Consider the following 15073-nt stretch of genomic DNA (forward strand, 5'->3'; position numbering starts at 1 on the left):
CCAATGTAAAATGTAGCAGACTCTATAGCTGTTTTTAAGCGTTTTAAAACTGTCCTGTAGAATATACTATAAGTAAAAATATCCTAAGATGTCATTAAAATGTGCCTTGGAGTGCAGTGATTAGAATGTAGCATTGCAGGCTAATTTTGCTGACTGTAGATTGCCAGCAGTTCAGCAGTTCGATTCTCACTGGCTCAAGGTTGACTCAGCCTTCAATCCTTTCAAGGTTGGTAAAATGAGGACCCACATTGTTGGGGGCAATATGCTGACTCTATAAATTATTTGAAGAGGACTGTAAAGCACTGTGAAGACTGCAACTCTAAATGCTATTGTTAAAATTATTTTTTCCTTTGAAATTTCTACAAGTTATTTACCATTTTTTACTGACAGAGAGACAATATTTTACTCCAGATATACAGGCTGCTAAAAACAAACATGGCAAGGGATTGAAATGGTTGCAGGCATCACTGCTGAAAAGTATGGGCGACTCTGAAGATTAGCCCATTTCTGAAATTACTACCTCATCTCTAGCTTTGTCCTTCCTGTCCTTTCCCATTTATATCTATTTTCTCCCTCACCTCATTCCATTCTGTTTTCTTTTTTTGCTATTTCTGCTATGTTTGGGACATAATAGTTGATATGTGGGGAGAGGGGATCAGTTAATTTGATAAATGAAATATTTAACCTTTGCATAGATTTTTAAAAGTTGTTGTTTTGTTGTATGTTTTATTATTGTTGTTGTTCCTCTCTGCTATTTTTGAGTGTGGCTTCTGGCCAATAACTGCCTGCCTATCAGCTGCTTACAAATACTGGAAGAAATGCTCTAGGACTGGTTTCAACTGAAGCTGGCAAACCTAGGATGACAAGCTTGGAACTCCATGGGATTTCTCTATATATTCTGCATTATCTTTGAAATGAGCACCTTTACAATCTGGCTCATTCTGTTATTGTTATATGGTAAAATTTTCAGGAAGAAGTGTAGTAATCCATGAGATTAATATTTTTCATGTTTATCTACTTTTCAAGAAATACAAATATAACTGTCTATTTGTAGGCAATTAAAGTCACAGCACTTACTAAGTCTCTGTGAAGCACCCAGTTTGCATGGAGATAATGGATTCCATCAAGAATCTGATAAAGTAGTGATTTGACCATAGATCTTGGCAGTTGCATGGGTTTTTTGTTTGCTTTTGAGGCACGGTGAAACTTGATAATATGCTGGAAACAAAAAAGAACACAAACATGAAAGCATCATGTAAAAAAAGAAATCCCACAAAATAATTGCAAAAGATGAAAGCCTTTAAATTTTGAAATCTAAAATTGGAATTAAGTATGAACTTTTTATATCTAACATTAAAGAAAATGTAACAATGAAACTTCACATTGTTTCCTCAGCTTTAAAAGTACGTGGACTGTAACAGGGTTTTTTCCTTGCTCTTCACTGACATATTCACGAAATTATTTTATAGATCTAAAATCAGTTTAGGATAATGCCCCCCAATACCTTAAAAAAAAAACTAAAGACTTAAAAGCTGTGAAATATTTTCTGGACCACATCTGGAACAAATTTCAGAAATACAACAAATTTGCCTATTGCCTTTGCTTACCTTACAGGTTGATGATAAAGCAATACAGATTAGGATTTTTTTAAACATTTGTCAGTAATTGGAATAAGAAAGGAAATTGACAGTAAAGCAAAATGAAAACAGGAGCAATGAAGTCCATGGGGCCCTAAATACCTAAACTTTCTTTTGGTTCAAACTTCTCAAGCTACTGCTCACTAGGCATGTTAGATTACTATTTCCAGGATTCCCATTCAGTATGATCTGAAAGTTTGAGAAAGCTTCTAGGCTTTTGACTGATCTTGCATTCAAAATCCATTTCAAACACAGGGTACCCTTTTCAGACCAGAAATGGGCTCTCCAAGGTATGAAAACAGTAATGCATATTTTTTCTAGATATTTAGAAAAAACGTTGGCAACTCATCAATACTAACAGAAAATTTGAATTTAAGATGATCCATACATTATAATGTAGTAAACTAGAACAATTTTTCCTGTGCAAAAAACTGAACTAGGAAACATTGGATAACAAGATACAGTCTCTTCACTCTTCTGTAGAATATCTCTCCTTTACTTGTGAACTCCAATGTAGAAATATCTGGAGCTTTTTCCAAAATGAAGTTTTCAAACTGGAAACAAACCCAGCAACACCCATTCTTCACTCTACCTCCAGCATAAAATCCCATTGAATAGGTCATTTTAAAATTAAATTCAGTTTTATATCTGAATAGGTGCTGCTACGACTTAATCATCTATGGATGAGGCTCAGATAAGATTCTATACATTTATTTCAAATTCCAATAGATGGTTGGATTAGATGGTTCCATTAGAAGAAAATATATGTAGCTCAAGGTTGAATGATGTAGTTCTGGTGCTCTCTGAGCTTGGTTGTTTGCTTGCATTGTGGCAGAATGCCCCAAAATTTATAACTCCGACATCACTTGGTCCAACTGTGTAAATCCTAACAAGAAACACAGCCCAAAGAATATACAAAAGAGTTTACATCTCCCAGAGGGGAGCAAATATTTCATCAACTCCCCCACTACAGTGCCTTCAGAAAATGAAACACCTAAAATAGATGATGAAATTATGGTTTCATTCCATGTCCCAGCATTCTTTACATCCATAAATCCAGAATCAGTGAAAGAATCCATGGCAGAAGTATAACTCAACATACCTAACCTAGCCAAATATACTAAGATTGAAATACCAGAATCATGGACCTCATCAACCTTTGCTTACTATCTACTTTCAGTTTGATAAACTGATCTGCCAGGAAATCTGAGGAACACCCATAGGATCACCACTGTCAAGACTTATAGCAGAGACCACAATTCAGTGTCTAAACACTATGGCACTCCCAGATATACCAAAAGTATAGAATCTTCTTCATAATAAAAAAGAAACAATTAGAAAAGACATGAATTCATCAACATATTCAAAGGAATAAAATTCACAAGGGAAGAAGAAAACAACAATACACTACCCATCTTGCATATTCATATCAGCAGAGAAAATAAGTAGCACGTTGGAAATGCTACTTCCAAAAACCAACACCACTAACCAAGTGTTGCATTACTAAAGTAACAGCTCAACCTCCCACAAGAGAACCTATGTAAAAATATTAGTCAAATAAGTACAAATCCACTGTAGCAATCCAGAGCACCAAAGAAGTAAAACAGACCACCTATATAATCTATTCCAGACAATTTTATATCCACACTAGCTGGATACCTCTGCTTCACTACAAAACTATGTGATCGTCTTGATAAATTGACACATAAAGCCCACAGGCTGGATGAGTCACATGCTGGCCATGCCCACGCCCGGTCTAGCAAGAGGGAGGGGGAGTAGAACGTCTAACTCTTTAGCATCAAGGCATGTTAAGGAATACTGATGATCTGATGGTCATTAGCAAGCACCTAGAAGCCAAGAGGAACATATGTGCCAAATTTCAAATTTGTAGGCTTTACGGTTCTAGAGATTTCATGATGATGCATGAGTGGTATTTTGCTTTTATATATATAGATAACTTTATAGAAATGTGCTTCACCACTCAACCCACTACTGTACAACCAACACAAACCATGAAAAAGATAAAGCTAACATATATAACAAAAATTTCAGAAATAAGCAACATACTATTACAACTACACAACATTATTATAGCACACAAAACAACCAAAGCTTTGCAAAACTTTTTAAGTAAACAAAAAGACCCAGTAACATGAGATTAAAAAGTCGTCTATAACGTAGAGCAGGGGTGGCGAACAAGTTCGACAAAAAGAGCCAAAATTTTAAACTGTGAGAGTCAGAGAGCCACACCACGCAGTGACCTGCCAAAACAGACCCGGAAGCAATGTTCCCTCTAATTTTTTTTCGATGTGAGCAGAAAAGTATAGTGTTTGAGCGGCACATTTTCATGCCTGAGCACCCGAATTTTTTTCACAGATGTCACCCAAGACAACAACGAAATCAGTATTATTTGAAACTCAAAGTTATGTTTCTTCAAGGTACCCGCTTAATTCAAAGTGTTATATAATATCAGTATCACTTAACAACGCTCCTGCTTAGCAACCAAAATGTTGGCTCAGAAACTCTGGCATTTGAAGCACGCAACTCTTAAAGCTGTCAAGTTACAAGACCCTTGCACCCCTAACCCTTTAGGGGAAAAAACCCCCAGGGGTCTTCAAACCTGACAGCTTTAAGATTTGTGGACTTCAACTCCCAGAATTTCTCCTCCAGTCCTGTTGGCTCAGGAACTCTGGCATTTGAAGCATGGAAGTCTTAAAGCTGTCAAGTTACAAGACCCTTCCACCCCTAGAAAAAAAATGCAGAGGTCTTCAAACCTGACAGCTTTAACACTTGTGGACTTCAACTCCCAGAATTCCTCCTCCAGTCATGTTGCAGCGACGTCATCTGCGTGGATCTGCTCCATCTTTGCTTTCTTCATTGTGGGCAGGGCTTCTGCTGAAGATGCCGACGAGTACGAGTTGCCACCAGAATAACTGCTGCTACCTCCTCCTCCTCCTCCTCCTCCAACAGAATCACCAGATTTGCTCCTGAGCTCAGCGCTGGGTTACCTCTGCCCCCCCTCCTCCGTGCTTTTGAGGAGCCATGAGGCTTTTTTTCCCCTGCTCCCCCCCCCGCCTTCCTACTGGCTCCTGCAGCCTCATGGCTCCTCAAAAGCACGGCGGAGGAGGAGGAGGGGGCAGGGGTAACCCAGCACTGACTGAGCTCAGCTGCTCCGAGCGGAGGGGAGGCGCCGCTGCCACGCGCGGAGATGCCAGCTGGAGCTTTGGCGGCTTCATCTCAGCCGCAGCGCCGGGCGGCAAATCCGGCAGTGCTGCCTGTTAGAGGAGGAGGAGGTGGCAGCAGTTCTTCCGGTGGCGGTGGGGGCTTTGGGGCTTCACAACTAGCCTCAGTCGCCCCGTGCTCCTCAAAGCAAGTCTGGGGAAGTCCTTTGCAGGCGGCCCGTTCTAGCTGCCTGCAAAGGACCTCCCCAGCTTCCGAAAGGGAGTGCGCGATCCGAGCCACAGTATACAAAATAATGATAAGAGGCAAAGAGCCTCATTCATTTTGGCCGGGAGCCGCATGCGGCTCGAGAGCCGCGTGTTCGCCACCCCTGACGTAGAGTGTAAAGACTGTAACAGTCATTATGTAGGTCATATAGGTAGAAGCTTAGCAGAAAGTATCCATGAGTACCAACTAGCAATCAGAAGATGCAATCCCATAATCTCACATGGAAGAGAGTCAACCATAATTTCAACTGGGAAACTATGAGCATCCTAGACCAAACTAAATTCAAAAACACAAGGAAATTCATGGAAGTTTGGTATTCAAACAACTTTGCAATGAACAGACACATAGAAAAGTAGTAAATCATGTTTATTCACCACTCAAAAGAGACAAAAAAATGAAGAAGAAAAAAGAATACATTTTCTACAGGACCCACCACCCAGATAAGCAAGGATTAACACCAGGGAAACAATCAAACAATAATCAGGGAATTATCAAGTAGAAAACCACATCCCTACCAAAACTGGCAGGGCAAGCGCTGTATATAAACAAGAAGCAAACCCTGCACCCAGTTGCACTGATGGTGTTACCTAGTTAGGTAGTGGAACATTTGCAGGCAAACAACCAAACTGAAAGAACATCAAGGACACCACAACTAGATGGTTACTATTCATGACAAATGTAATGCCGAACTTTATTAAAACTGTCAAGGAAAGGGATGGGAAAAATGTATATGAAAGTATGAATGGGTAATGAGAAGAAAAATGTCAATTTGGGGCTAATTTGCAAATTATGGTTAGCAAAATTTCTGAATTACATTTGCACCAGATCTAAATAAAACCAGGGGAAAAGTGTGGCTTTCATATACCATTGAGATTTCAAGTACTAAATATCATTTTTAAGGACTGAAGTAAGAAGCACAAGTTATCCACAAAATAGAGTCTTTATAGAAAAGGAATCCGAAGGACTCCAACCTATAACTTCCATAAAAGTAATGTTGAAAAATAAAATTATTTCAATTATTGCTTACCACATGTTGCTAATTAAATACATAGAAAAGAGCCCTGTGCATTAATAATGAATTAAAGCCAAAAAAAGTATTGTTTGTCTTGTTGACAGATCAACAGAAAAACATACGGCAGTACTGCAAATGCTCATTGCTCTTGCTTACTTTTTTCTCCAATTAAATTGGTATGTAACCATAATAAAAATAGGAAAAGTCAATGCATAACAACAATCTTTCAACAAATGAATATTTACTTAGCAAAAAATCCTTAAAATATTGATATAGATTATCAAGAAATGAAGAGAATGGTTGTCCCTAAAACAAATTCAGTATAATAAAATTGATGGATGTTACAAATGGTATAACATCAATTATCAAATGTTAAAGACTGCTATGTTTTTATTCAATATCTTCACCCACCAAATATGCCTTTGCTGTTTTGTCATTAGACTTGCTCCCAATCTAGGAGACAGAATAGTGATAGGCAATCAGCCCAAAGTTTATGCAACATTATAACTCTCTTCTCAGTTCCAAATTGGGAAGGGAAACTGGGGATGGCAGAGTTAATATGTGAACGATACGAAGATGCTCCGACTGATTTCTCAGTACATAACTAATTAAATTCCCAACTCTCATACAGAAAAGAGTTTTCTGGAGAATGATGAATATCAATCCATCAATATTAATGGCCACATAGGGAAATTATCTTTGAACACAGAATTTGGTCGTGCAAATTCTGGGTTAGGTTAATCCTGACAATAAATTAGTTAACATTTTAATCTGTATAAGAGGAAAAATATGAAATGAGAATTATGCCTGTTCCAAGGCAAATTAATGACTTCTGATGACTTGTTCAAGATTTAAATTGGGGTCTACTGCCTCCTCCCCCTGCCCCACTCTTTACCAGCTATACCATGCTGGCTCTCAGTATCAAATATAAAAAAAAAATCACCTAAAGGACATCTTCTCTGTCCTATAAAGTTTAAATGCTATATTAAAAAAAATTAGAATGAAGCATATAAACTAGTAGAACACAGAGAATGTTATGGTGTTAATAAAAGAAATATGCTCCTGAGCATGTGGATTTCAACACTGGTTTTGTTTTTTGAAGGAGGAGAGCTTTACATACGTTGACGGGGAAGCTGTTCCAAGTGTAAGAGGCAGCATGGAAAGAGATAAAGTTGGGAGTGAGCAAAAAAGACAATGGGGGAATATGGAGTGATGCTTAGGATAACTGAGAGGAGTTATTCAGACCATGAGGGATATTACTTTGGGCCATCATAACCAAATGCCAGAAAACAATATTAAACAGTTTCAACTCTGTACAGCAAGAGAGAAAAAAAGTTCACGGGTTCAAAATCTGGCAGTCATCTCCAGGACAACATTTTCTTCATATTTCATTTTGCTTAAAGTTCTTCACTAGCCCCAAGTTATCATTTAAAAAAAAAATCTCTTGCTCAGAGGTGCATGATTACTCAATGTTAAACCAGTACGACTGCTTTCTACATTTTATTGAAAGAGAGGGAGGGAGAGAGAGAGGGAGAGAGAGAGAAAGAAATCTGTTTGGAGGGTAATAATGTTGCTGACTTCTAGGTTTCAAGAGATGATTAATTGTTCCTGTGCAAAAACAAAACAACAAGAAAAGTTGCACTAGAGAAAGTGAAGGGTTGTGGAAATGACCAATTTATATTTACTCCATTGAATGAGAGCACTTAATATAGAACATTCCAAGAATCAAATAGGCAAGGTCAATCATGTGTCTACTTCTCAGCCAAGTGGGAGAAAAACATTTGAGTGGGAACAGCATATGTCCTGTTCATCTGGTTTGTGCCATATAACAATTAAAATTGCATGGGAACATACCATGCAGGAAGTGGCTCCCTGAACAATGCAGGTAAATGTGAAGTGGTCATTAATCTAACAATTGGAGGGGAAAATATATATATAACTTTTTAATGAGTTGCATGCTTTATTTCAAGAACACTAGAAAGTGAACGGGGAAAAAGAACATTCACAGTACAAACACATGCAAATACTGGTAGCATTTATATGAAATGATATAGCCTAGGAATTTATGATAATGATGTATTGCATATATCGAGACACTGGAAGCTAGGGAGAGCATTAGGAAGAATGTACACTTTGCATTATGACTTTACAACAGACAATCAACAAGAAAGGGTACCCCTTCAAAACTATTGTTAGATGGCTCTTTTTCAAACAAAGCATGCAGTATTCAGGTGGCAAGAACTGCAAACTAGATTATTAAACATGCTTCCTATTATAGCAGCAATATATCCTTGTGCAGTTGCTTTTAAAAGCAAACAACTGAAACACAGAGATAAAGTTTTGTGCACATCAAATGAAGCTGTTCATAATGAGACCATGGCACTTTTGAGCTATGAAGTGTACATTTACTCTTGGTGTAATTAACTTTGATGGAGAAAGCTTCCAGTGTGGGTGCACGTTAGTAAAACTACAAGAACAAGACTCTCCAATTAAATTATATGGCGCATGCAATAGCATGAAATCTCATGACTTTATATTATTGTGATCCAAGTTTCTCTTTGGTTGGAACAGTTTATACACGTAATTTTCTTGACAGTAAACTATTACTCATGGGTTTCATATTGAATTTTCATCATACCATTTAAGCAATACAGTAATTTGTCTATAGCAAATCTAACTTTCATGTTAATTTCATATTCATTAAGTATAGCTTGAACTGATCCGGCAAAAAGAGAAGAGGAATATTTCCCTATGAAACCCATCACAACATGCTGCAAAAGGCAAATATTTCATTTCATATTAAATGTAATACTTCATAAACATTAACACTAATTGCACATATAAAATCCTAGCTTACAGTCAAGATTTGAATGAGTTTTTTCTTATATTGATCTTCAAGTCCATCTTTAAGTTATACTGCAGCTGCCAGCATGTAGTGCAGAGCTTTCAAAACCTTTACTTCTAAAGCACTTTCTGAGACCAAACTGGAAGATAAATGGGAAATCTGCCTAACATTTTGGTTTCTTCATAAAAGTAGCCACTGGGCTTCTCAAACTGGATTGCTGATCAGAGGTACTGGAGTGAGAGACAATGTCAGTTTCTCTCTCAGCTGAAAATTTGCTCCTCTGAGGAAAAATACAGGGAATCTTTTAAATAGAAGGAAAATTAATTATTTATAATTGCTATCTAAAAGATCTCAATATCGCTTTCTGTGGCAAAAAGTCCTGACATAGTTTACAAGTCCACTACAAATAATCCACTGGAAAAGAAATGTCAGTGATTGGGAGAAGGTGCCTGGGAAAGGCTAGCACCAAAAGTTCAAATTTTACAAGAGATCTAAAGGATATACTTGTTGGAGTCTTGAATGTGTAGACCAGTTCAAATGAAGAAAATTAGAGGAGGAATTACTAAATGTATATTTCTTTATGAAAGGTCTGTGAACTTCATTTAGTTCTGATAGGTAAAATAAATTCCTGATATCACTGTACTTAAAATCTGAATGTATGTGTGTATTTCTCCTCATCAGACAAAAGAAAACTTTCTACTCCTGTTCTAGACACCCACAGAACCTTGCAGTGTTCTAGTCTCTGAGCATATACAATATTACCTTTCATTAATTAGCTCTTATTTATAACTGTGGAAACCTACAAGCTCAATGATATAATGATACAATTGGCCCACAACTCTTAACAATTGAGTTATGGAAAGAAATGACATGTTTAATTTCCAAAATATATTTTTAGAAAAAAATGACATTGATCTTTGGCAAGGAGAACATAAAACACTTAAGCTTTTTTCACTTTTAAATCCTGTGGGAAAATGACATTGAGAACAGTTATTGTGCCACACTGCTATAACTTCTGAATTGTTACGTTTCCCAAAATGGCATTAGGGCCTCCTCCAAAATGCCTTTGCCTGTTTCTCCTTGTTTTTTGTAGCCAATCATGGTTTTAAGATAGTGTAAGGCTTTCAATAAATGAACTCCAAATCACATCATACACAGAGCACACAATTAAGTCTCTAAAGATTTGAATTACTTAAATAAATGCAGAGCAATCTCAACTTCTCAGGAAAGGCTAGCAGGGAGTTTTTCAGCTTATGTTATTTAAAAAAAAATCCTGAAAACATTCTGCGTCTTCAAAGACTACCTGACCATATCTTATAATGAAACTTTTCCATACAGATACATGGATTTCATCATGGTTCTTCTTTCCTAACATGCTTTGTGTAGCTACATAGGTTAAGATACCACCTTAGATTGTGCAAAGGTTTCAAATCCATTCTGACTGCAGTTACTTCTTTTAAAACATAACATAATTATAGTAAAAAGAAAAAAAGAAACTTCAAAACTTACCCACAAATCATGTTCAGCATAATCAAACAGCAGCCACACCTTTCTATCACTATGAGAAAGGAAAACCTTCTGTAATGCAATCACATTAGGGTGCTTCAGTTCTCTCAAAAGCTGCAAGTAAAGAAACAAATAACATAAATCTTTCTATACAGTACCAATAAACAAAACACTTTAATTAGTGAAAGAGATGTCCATAAAATCATTCTTTTTCATTCCAATAACTCTGGAATAATCTGTGCACAAAAGGGGGAAAGTAAAAAAGCTTGTTTTTCCATTTAATAGAAAACAATATTTAAAAAAAAAAGTCAATTGCTTACTTGGAAGTTTTGCTCCTTGTGCAAGAAACATTCAGACCAATTTTATTCAGGAAATGCTCCCATTGATATAAGGAAAATTAGGGTCCTTGGTTTATCAAAAGCCTTCTATGGAAGAACTGTTTAATATCTAATTAAACAGAACAACATGCCGAGATCCATCAAAATTTACCTCTATTACCTATGGGAATAAGAGAAATATGGAATTTTTGTTGCTCTATTCTCCCATTCTTATTTCCTTTCTAAATGTATGTTCAGTAGTGTAAGATTATAAAAACTCTCTCACTCATCACTTGTTCGTTTTCACACAAGTTGATATAAAGTAGTTATGAAAATTGTACTGCTTTAACATTTACATGTATCTAATACTTAAAATATGTTGTATCAAAAATATACTGCTTGGGGCAACAAGCTACGCTCTATCCAAAGTTATGATGAGATTCAAGTGGCTAGGGCAAGAGATAGGATAGACTTTTCAATAGCTCTCAGTTCAGACTGAGTTATATGAGGTGGTCTCTGTGTATTCTATGGATAGAAGCATGAGAAAGTGGTTATAGCCTAAATCAGTGGTGTCAAACTCACAGCCCATGGGCTGGGTGTGTCACACGCTTGCCACACCCACAGCCAGTTTAGCAAAGGGGGGGGGAAGTCGTGATACGTCACGTGATGACGCGAGTTTGACACCCCCTGGCATAAATTGTGAGATAGGCAACATATTATTCCTGCTGTGTTGCTTTCCCCAAGCCTTGAGATTTGATTGGGGAGGGGGAATAAAATGTATGTAGGGAGGGGTTATAAACCAAAATTACAGTTAAGTGAATCATTGCAGTTTTAAGTGAATCTGGCTTCTCCCATTGAGTTTGCTTGTCAGAAGTCAGCTGGGAAAATTACAAATGGTGATCACATTATCCCGTGATAGTGCAACTAAACTAAATATATGCCAGTTGTCAAGTGTGAAAATTTTGATCACATGATCCTGGGGATGTTATAATGCTTGGAAGCATGGAAACCAGTCATAAGTCACTTTTTTAGTGCCATTGTCATTTGAAACAGTCGCTAAACAAATGAAGGTCGAGGACTATCTGTATATAATTTTATTAGTGAGTCAATCTAGGTTTCTTAACTGAAATGTGAAAGATTTTTTTTATATGTACAACTTTCATAAATCATTCAGATATTGTATTATTCAAGAAATATCCTGTGCTGGTTTATATTTTGTATTTTCTTCCCTTCAGTAGAAATGAGCATAAAGATTGAAGTAATATATCAACATGAAACGTAAAACTGTCTCCATAATGTTTGTTTCAGGTTTCAGACTATATCACTATAACCAAGCTTTAAATATTTGGAATGCCAAATGAACAAATTAAATAAGCAGCCTGTTTTTTGCTCCACTGATTATTAAGAACACAGTATTATAAACATTTGATAAAGCATATATGTCATTAAAATAATGAAAATTAGTCTTACAATATATTGTATTCTGTACTTCACAAGAAGTCAAGCATGAACTTCAAAAAGGTTACTTTTTAACTAGTCATTTCACAATAATTTGCTGTTTCTTTTATTCAGTTACTAATTAAAACATGTAATTGGATCCAACATTTTGAAATGCAACCCTTGGTGAAAAACTATCCTTTTCATTGATGCACTAAAAGGATTTTGAATCACTTCAATACATGAATCTTCTAAAATTATCAAATGCTAAACAAACTGCAAAATTAATATCTTATATATTGGGTATGCCATTATGAGTATTTCCATAATCTTTGGATGTAAATCTTTGAGAGTATCTTTGTAACAGAATCTACACATAATAGAAATTTAAATATATTGCTCTGAAAGTTCATGAATAATTTGCAATAACAGAAAAATACAGCAGTGAAGCAGCAGATTCTCATATAAGAGAAAACGACAGAGAGAGAATAAATCTTTGTCATAGAAGTATTAAAAAGCCCAGAGTTTTATCTATTTGACATAAATTTGTAGTGGATTAATAGGCAGAAGCTATTTTTAAATCAGAGAAACTGTCAATACATTTTGCTTTTTAGTTCATTGATTTTGCTGGGGTATTAAAAAGGAGTAAAAAACAAAGATTAAAGATAGATCCTCTTTGAATATATCAATTATAACAATTATTTTATTTCTTTCATTACCTATAAAATTAAAATACAGAAATGTCTGCATATTAAGTAGACTAGTATATTGATCACCTATTGCTTTTACTTTATAGCCTTGTTTAAACCCAGTAACCCTTCCTCTACAACATCTGCTTGTGGGAATCTCTTGTTGGCTTCTATTTTACTATGCTATTTGCCAAGTCACGTAACATAGTGCAAAAGAAAATGAACTGCTGCAAGCCAGTCTCCACCCACTTCACCTAAGCAACTCTTAGAAGCAAAATCTAGATGATATTACAGTGTCTGGGGAGGAAAGGCCTGGGCCACCTGCCGAGTCAACTTAATGACACAGAGAAGGAGAATGGTTTTGCACAATTTTAACAGCAGCAAAACTTGGAGAGAGATAATCTGGGAAGCAACTTTGCTAATTTACTCCCTTGGAAGATAGAAATACAATACACAGCTTATAAAATTTGTAAAAATGTAGTTAAAAACCTAATTTGTAGGTGTCTAATTTGCAGGTTTCTAAGAGATTCATCCCAAAATCATATTCTTTTTTACAGCTTTGTTTTTGAGATTATTGGAGGTACAAGATTATTTTGTAAAACCACTAATTATCACCATCCTTTTAAAAAAAAAACTTGGATGTTAAGGATGCTAAGTTATGCAGTTGCATATCTAGCTCAAATCAAATCTCAATGAGTATCAGAATTAATAAGACAAATTGTCCTACTGATTAAGAATAGCTATCCACTGCCAAGAAGAGCAAACAATATTTAGGATTTGAAACTCATGGACTATATACCAGTAATAAAAATTTGGTTCTTCTTTTTTGTGTATTGTTTTTGAGAGAAGTCTCCTTTGAAACTCATGGACTATATACCGGTAATAAAAATTTGGTCCTTGTTTTTTGTGTATTGTTTTTGAGAGAAGTCTCCTTTGAAACTCATGGACTATATACCGGTAATAAAAATTTGGTCCTTGTTTTTTGTGTATTGTTTTTGAGAGAAGTCTCCTTTGAAACTCATGGACTATATACCGGTAATAAAAATTTGGTCCTTGTTTTTTGTGTATTGTTTTTGAGAGAAGTCTCCTTTGAAACTCATGGACTATATCCCGATAATAAAAATTTGGTCCTTGTTTTTTGTGTATTGTTTTTGAGAGAAGTCTCCTTTGAAACTCATGGACTATATACCGGTAATAAAAATTTGGTTCTTGTTTTTTGTGTATTGTTTTTGAGAGAAGTCTCCTTTGGCCACAATTGCTCATGTCACGTAACACCCTCATTTGGTAATAAGCATTTTGAAAAGCAATTGTTCTATAAAAAAATTCACTTTGGGAAAACGTTCTGGCACTGCTAAACAGCATTCTTCTTAAACAAAAGCATTGCAAGTGATTTTTTAAAAAGGATTATACTATGCCTAAAATAAAGGAAACGAAACAATTAGCATTGTGTCTTTTGTTCTATGGAGTCTCAGAAAGATTAGAAACAAGTTTCTAACAACTTCTACTGATAGATGGATGGCAGTTATATATCATATCCCCAACTGATACATTTCTAGTCCAATGATTAAATACATCATGTAGTCTTAGATTAACAGTTGTAGTGGAGGTAGGCAATGTAAACATTTGTGGTAATAAATAAATAAAATCAACCATTTACTTGTTGCTAAATTAAATCCATGTATTTGAATGCACATACTAGGTAAAATAATAGTGAACTTGTGTGAAAGTTTAAGGGAGTAAGAATTATAAGCAACATTTCACATTCATACATTTTTCTGCACTAGTTGAAACTCTACTCTACAAAAGTTAATGGCCAGAAGTTATGCTTTCTCAACAAGAGATGAGTTATTTTACCTGATATGGAACTACCACATAATATGCCCTATCTAGGAAGGCATTTCAGGGGGACTTGCCCCCATTTGACAAAATAAAATAACCAACCATACCGAAACACCAATGAGCACTAACTTTAGGTTTTAATTCTTTACCCATAAATTCTTTCTGACCAAAGATTATCCACTAGTGGAGAAGGTCCCACTGAATCCAGAAACCATGCTGTGTTATACTGTGCTTCTATTAGGCTATAAGGCGCATTTCAAAATCCCAAATTAGTGAAGTACTCAGGCAATTTTGATTTGAGGTATTTGACAGTTATTTCAAGACAATATAATGCATTTCTTTGA

General features: G+C 35.9%; 1 protein-coding gene across 1 annotated transcript in view; it reads right to left on the bottom strand.

Annotated features, from left to right (window-relative positions):
• Positions 1-15073, bottom strand: part of CDK19 (cyclin dependent kinase 19) — a 102032-nt gene that overhangs the window by 49489 nt on the left and 37470 nt on the right. Inside the window, 2 exon segments of the mRNA XM_081941499.1 lie at positions 1078-1218; positions 10451-10561. Of these exon segments, the coding sequence (XP_081797625.1) occupies positions 1078-1218; positions 10451-10561 (252 nt within the window).

The sequence above is a fragment of the Natrix helvetica genome (genome assembly GCF_964273705.1).
Source record: "Natrix helvetica genome assembly, chromosome: 2".
NCBI lineage: Eukaryota > Metazoa > Chordata > Lepidosauria > Squamata > Natricidae > Natrix > Natrix helvetica.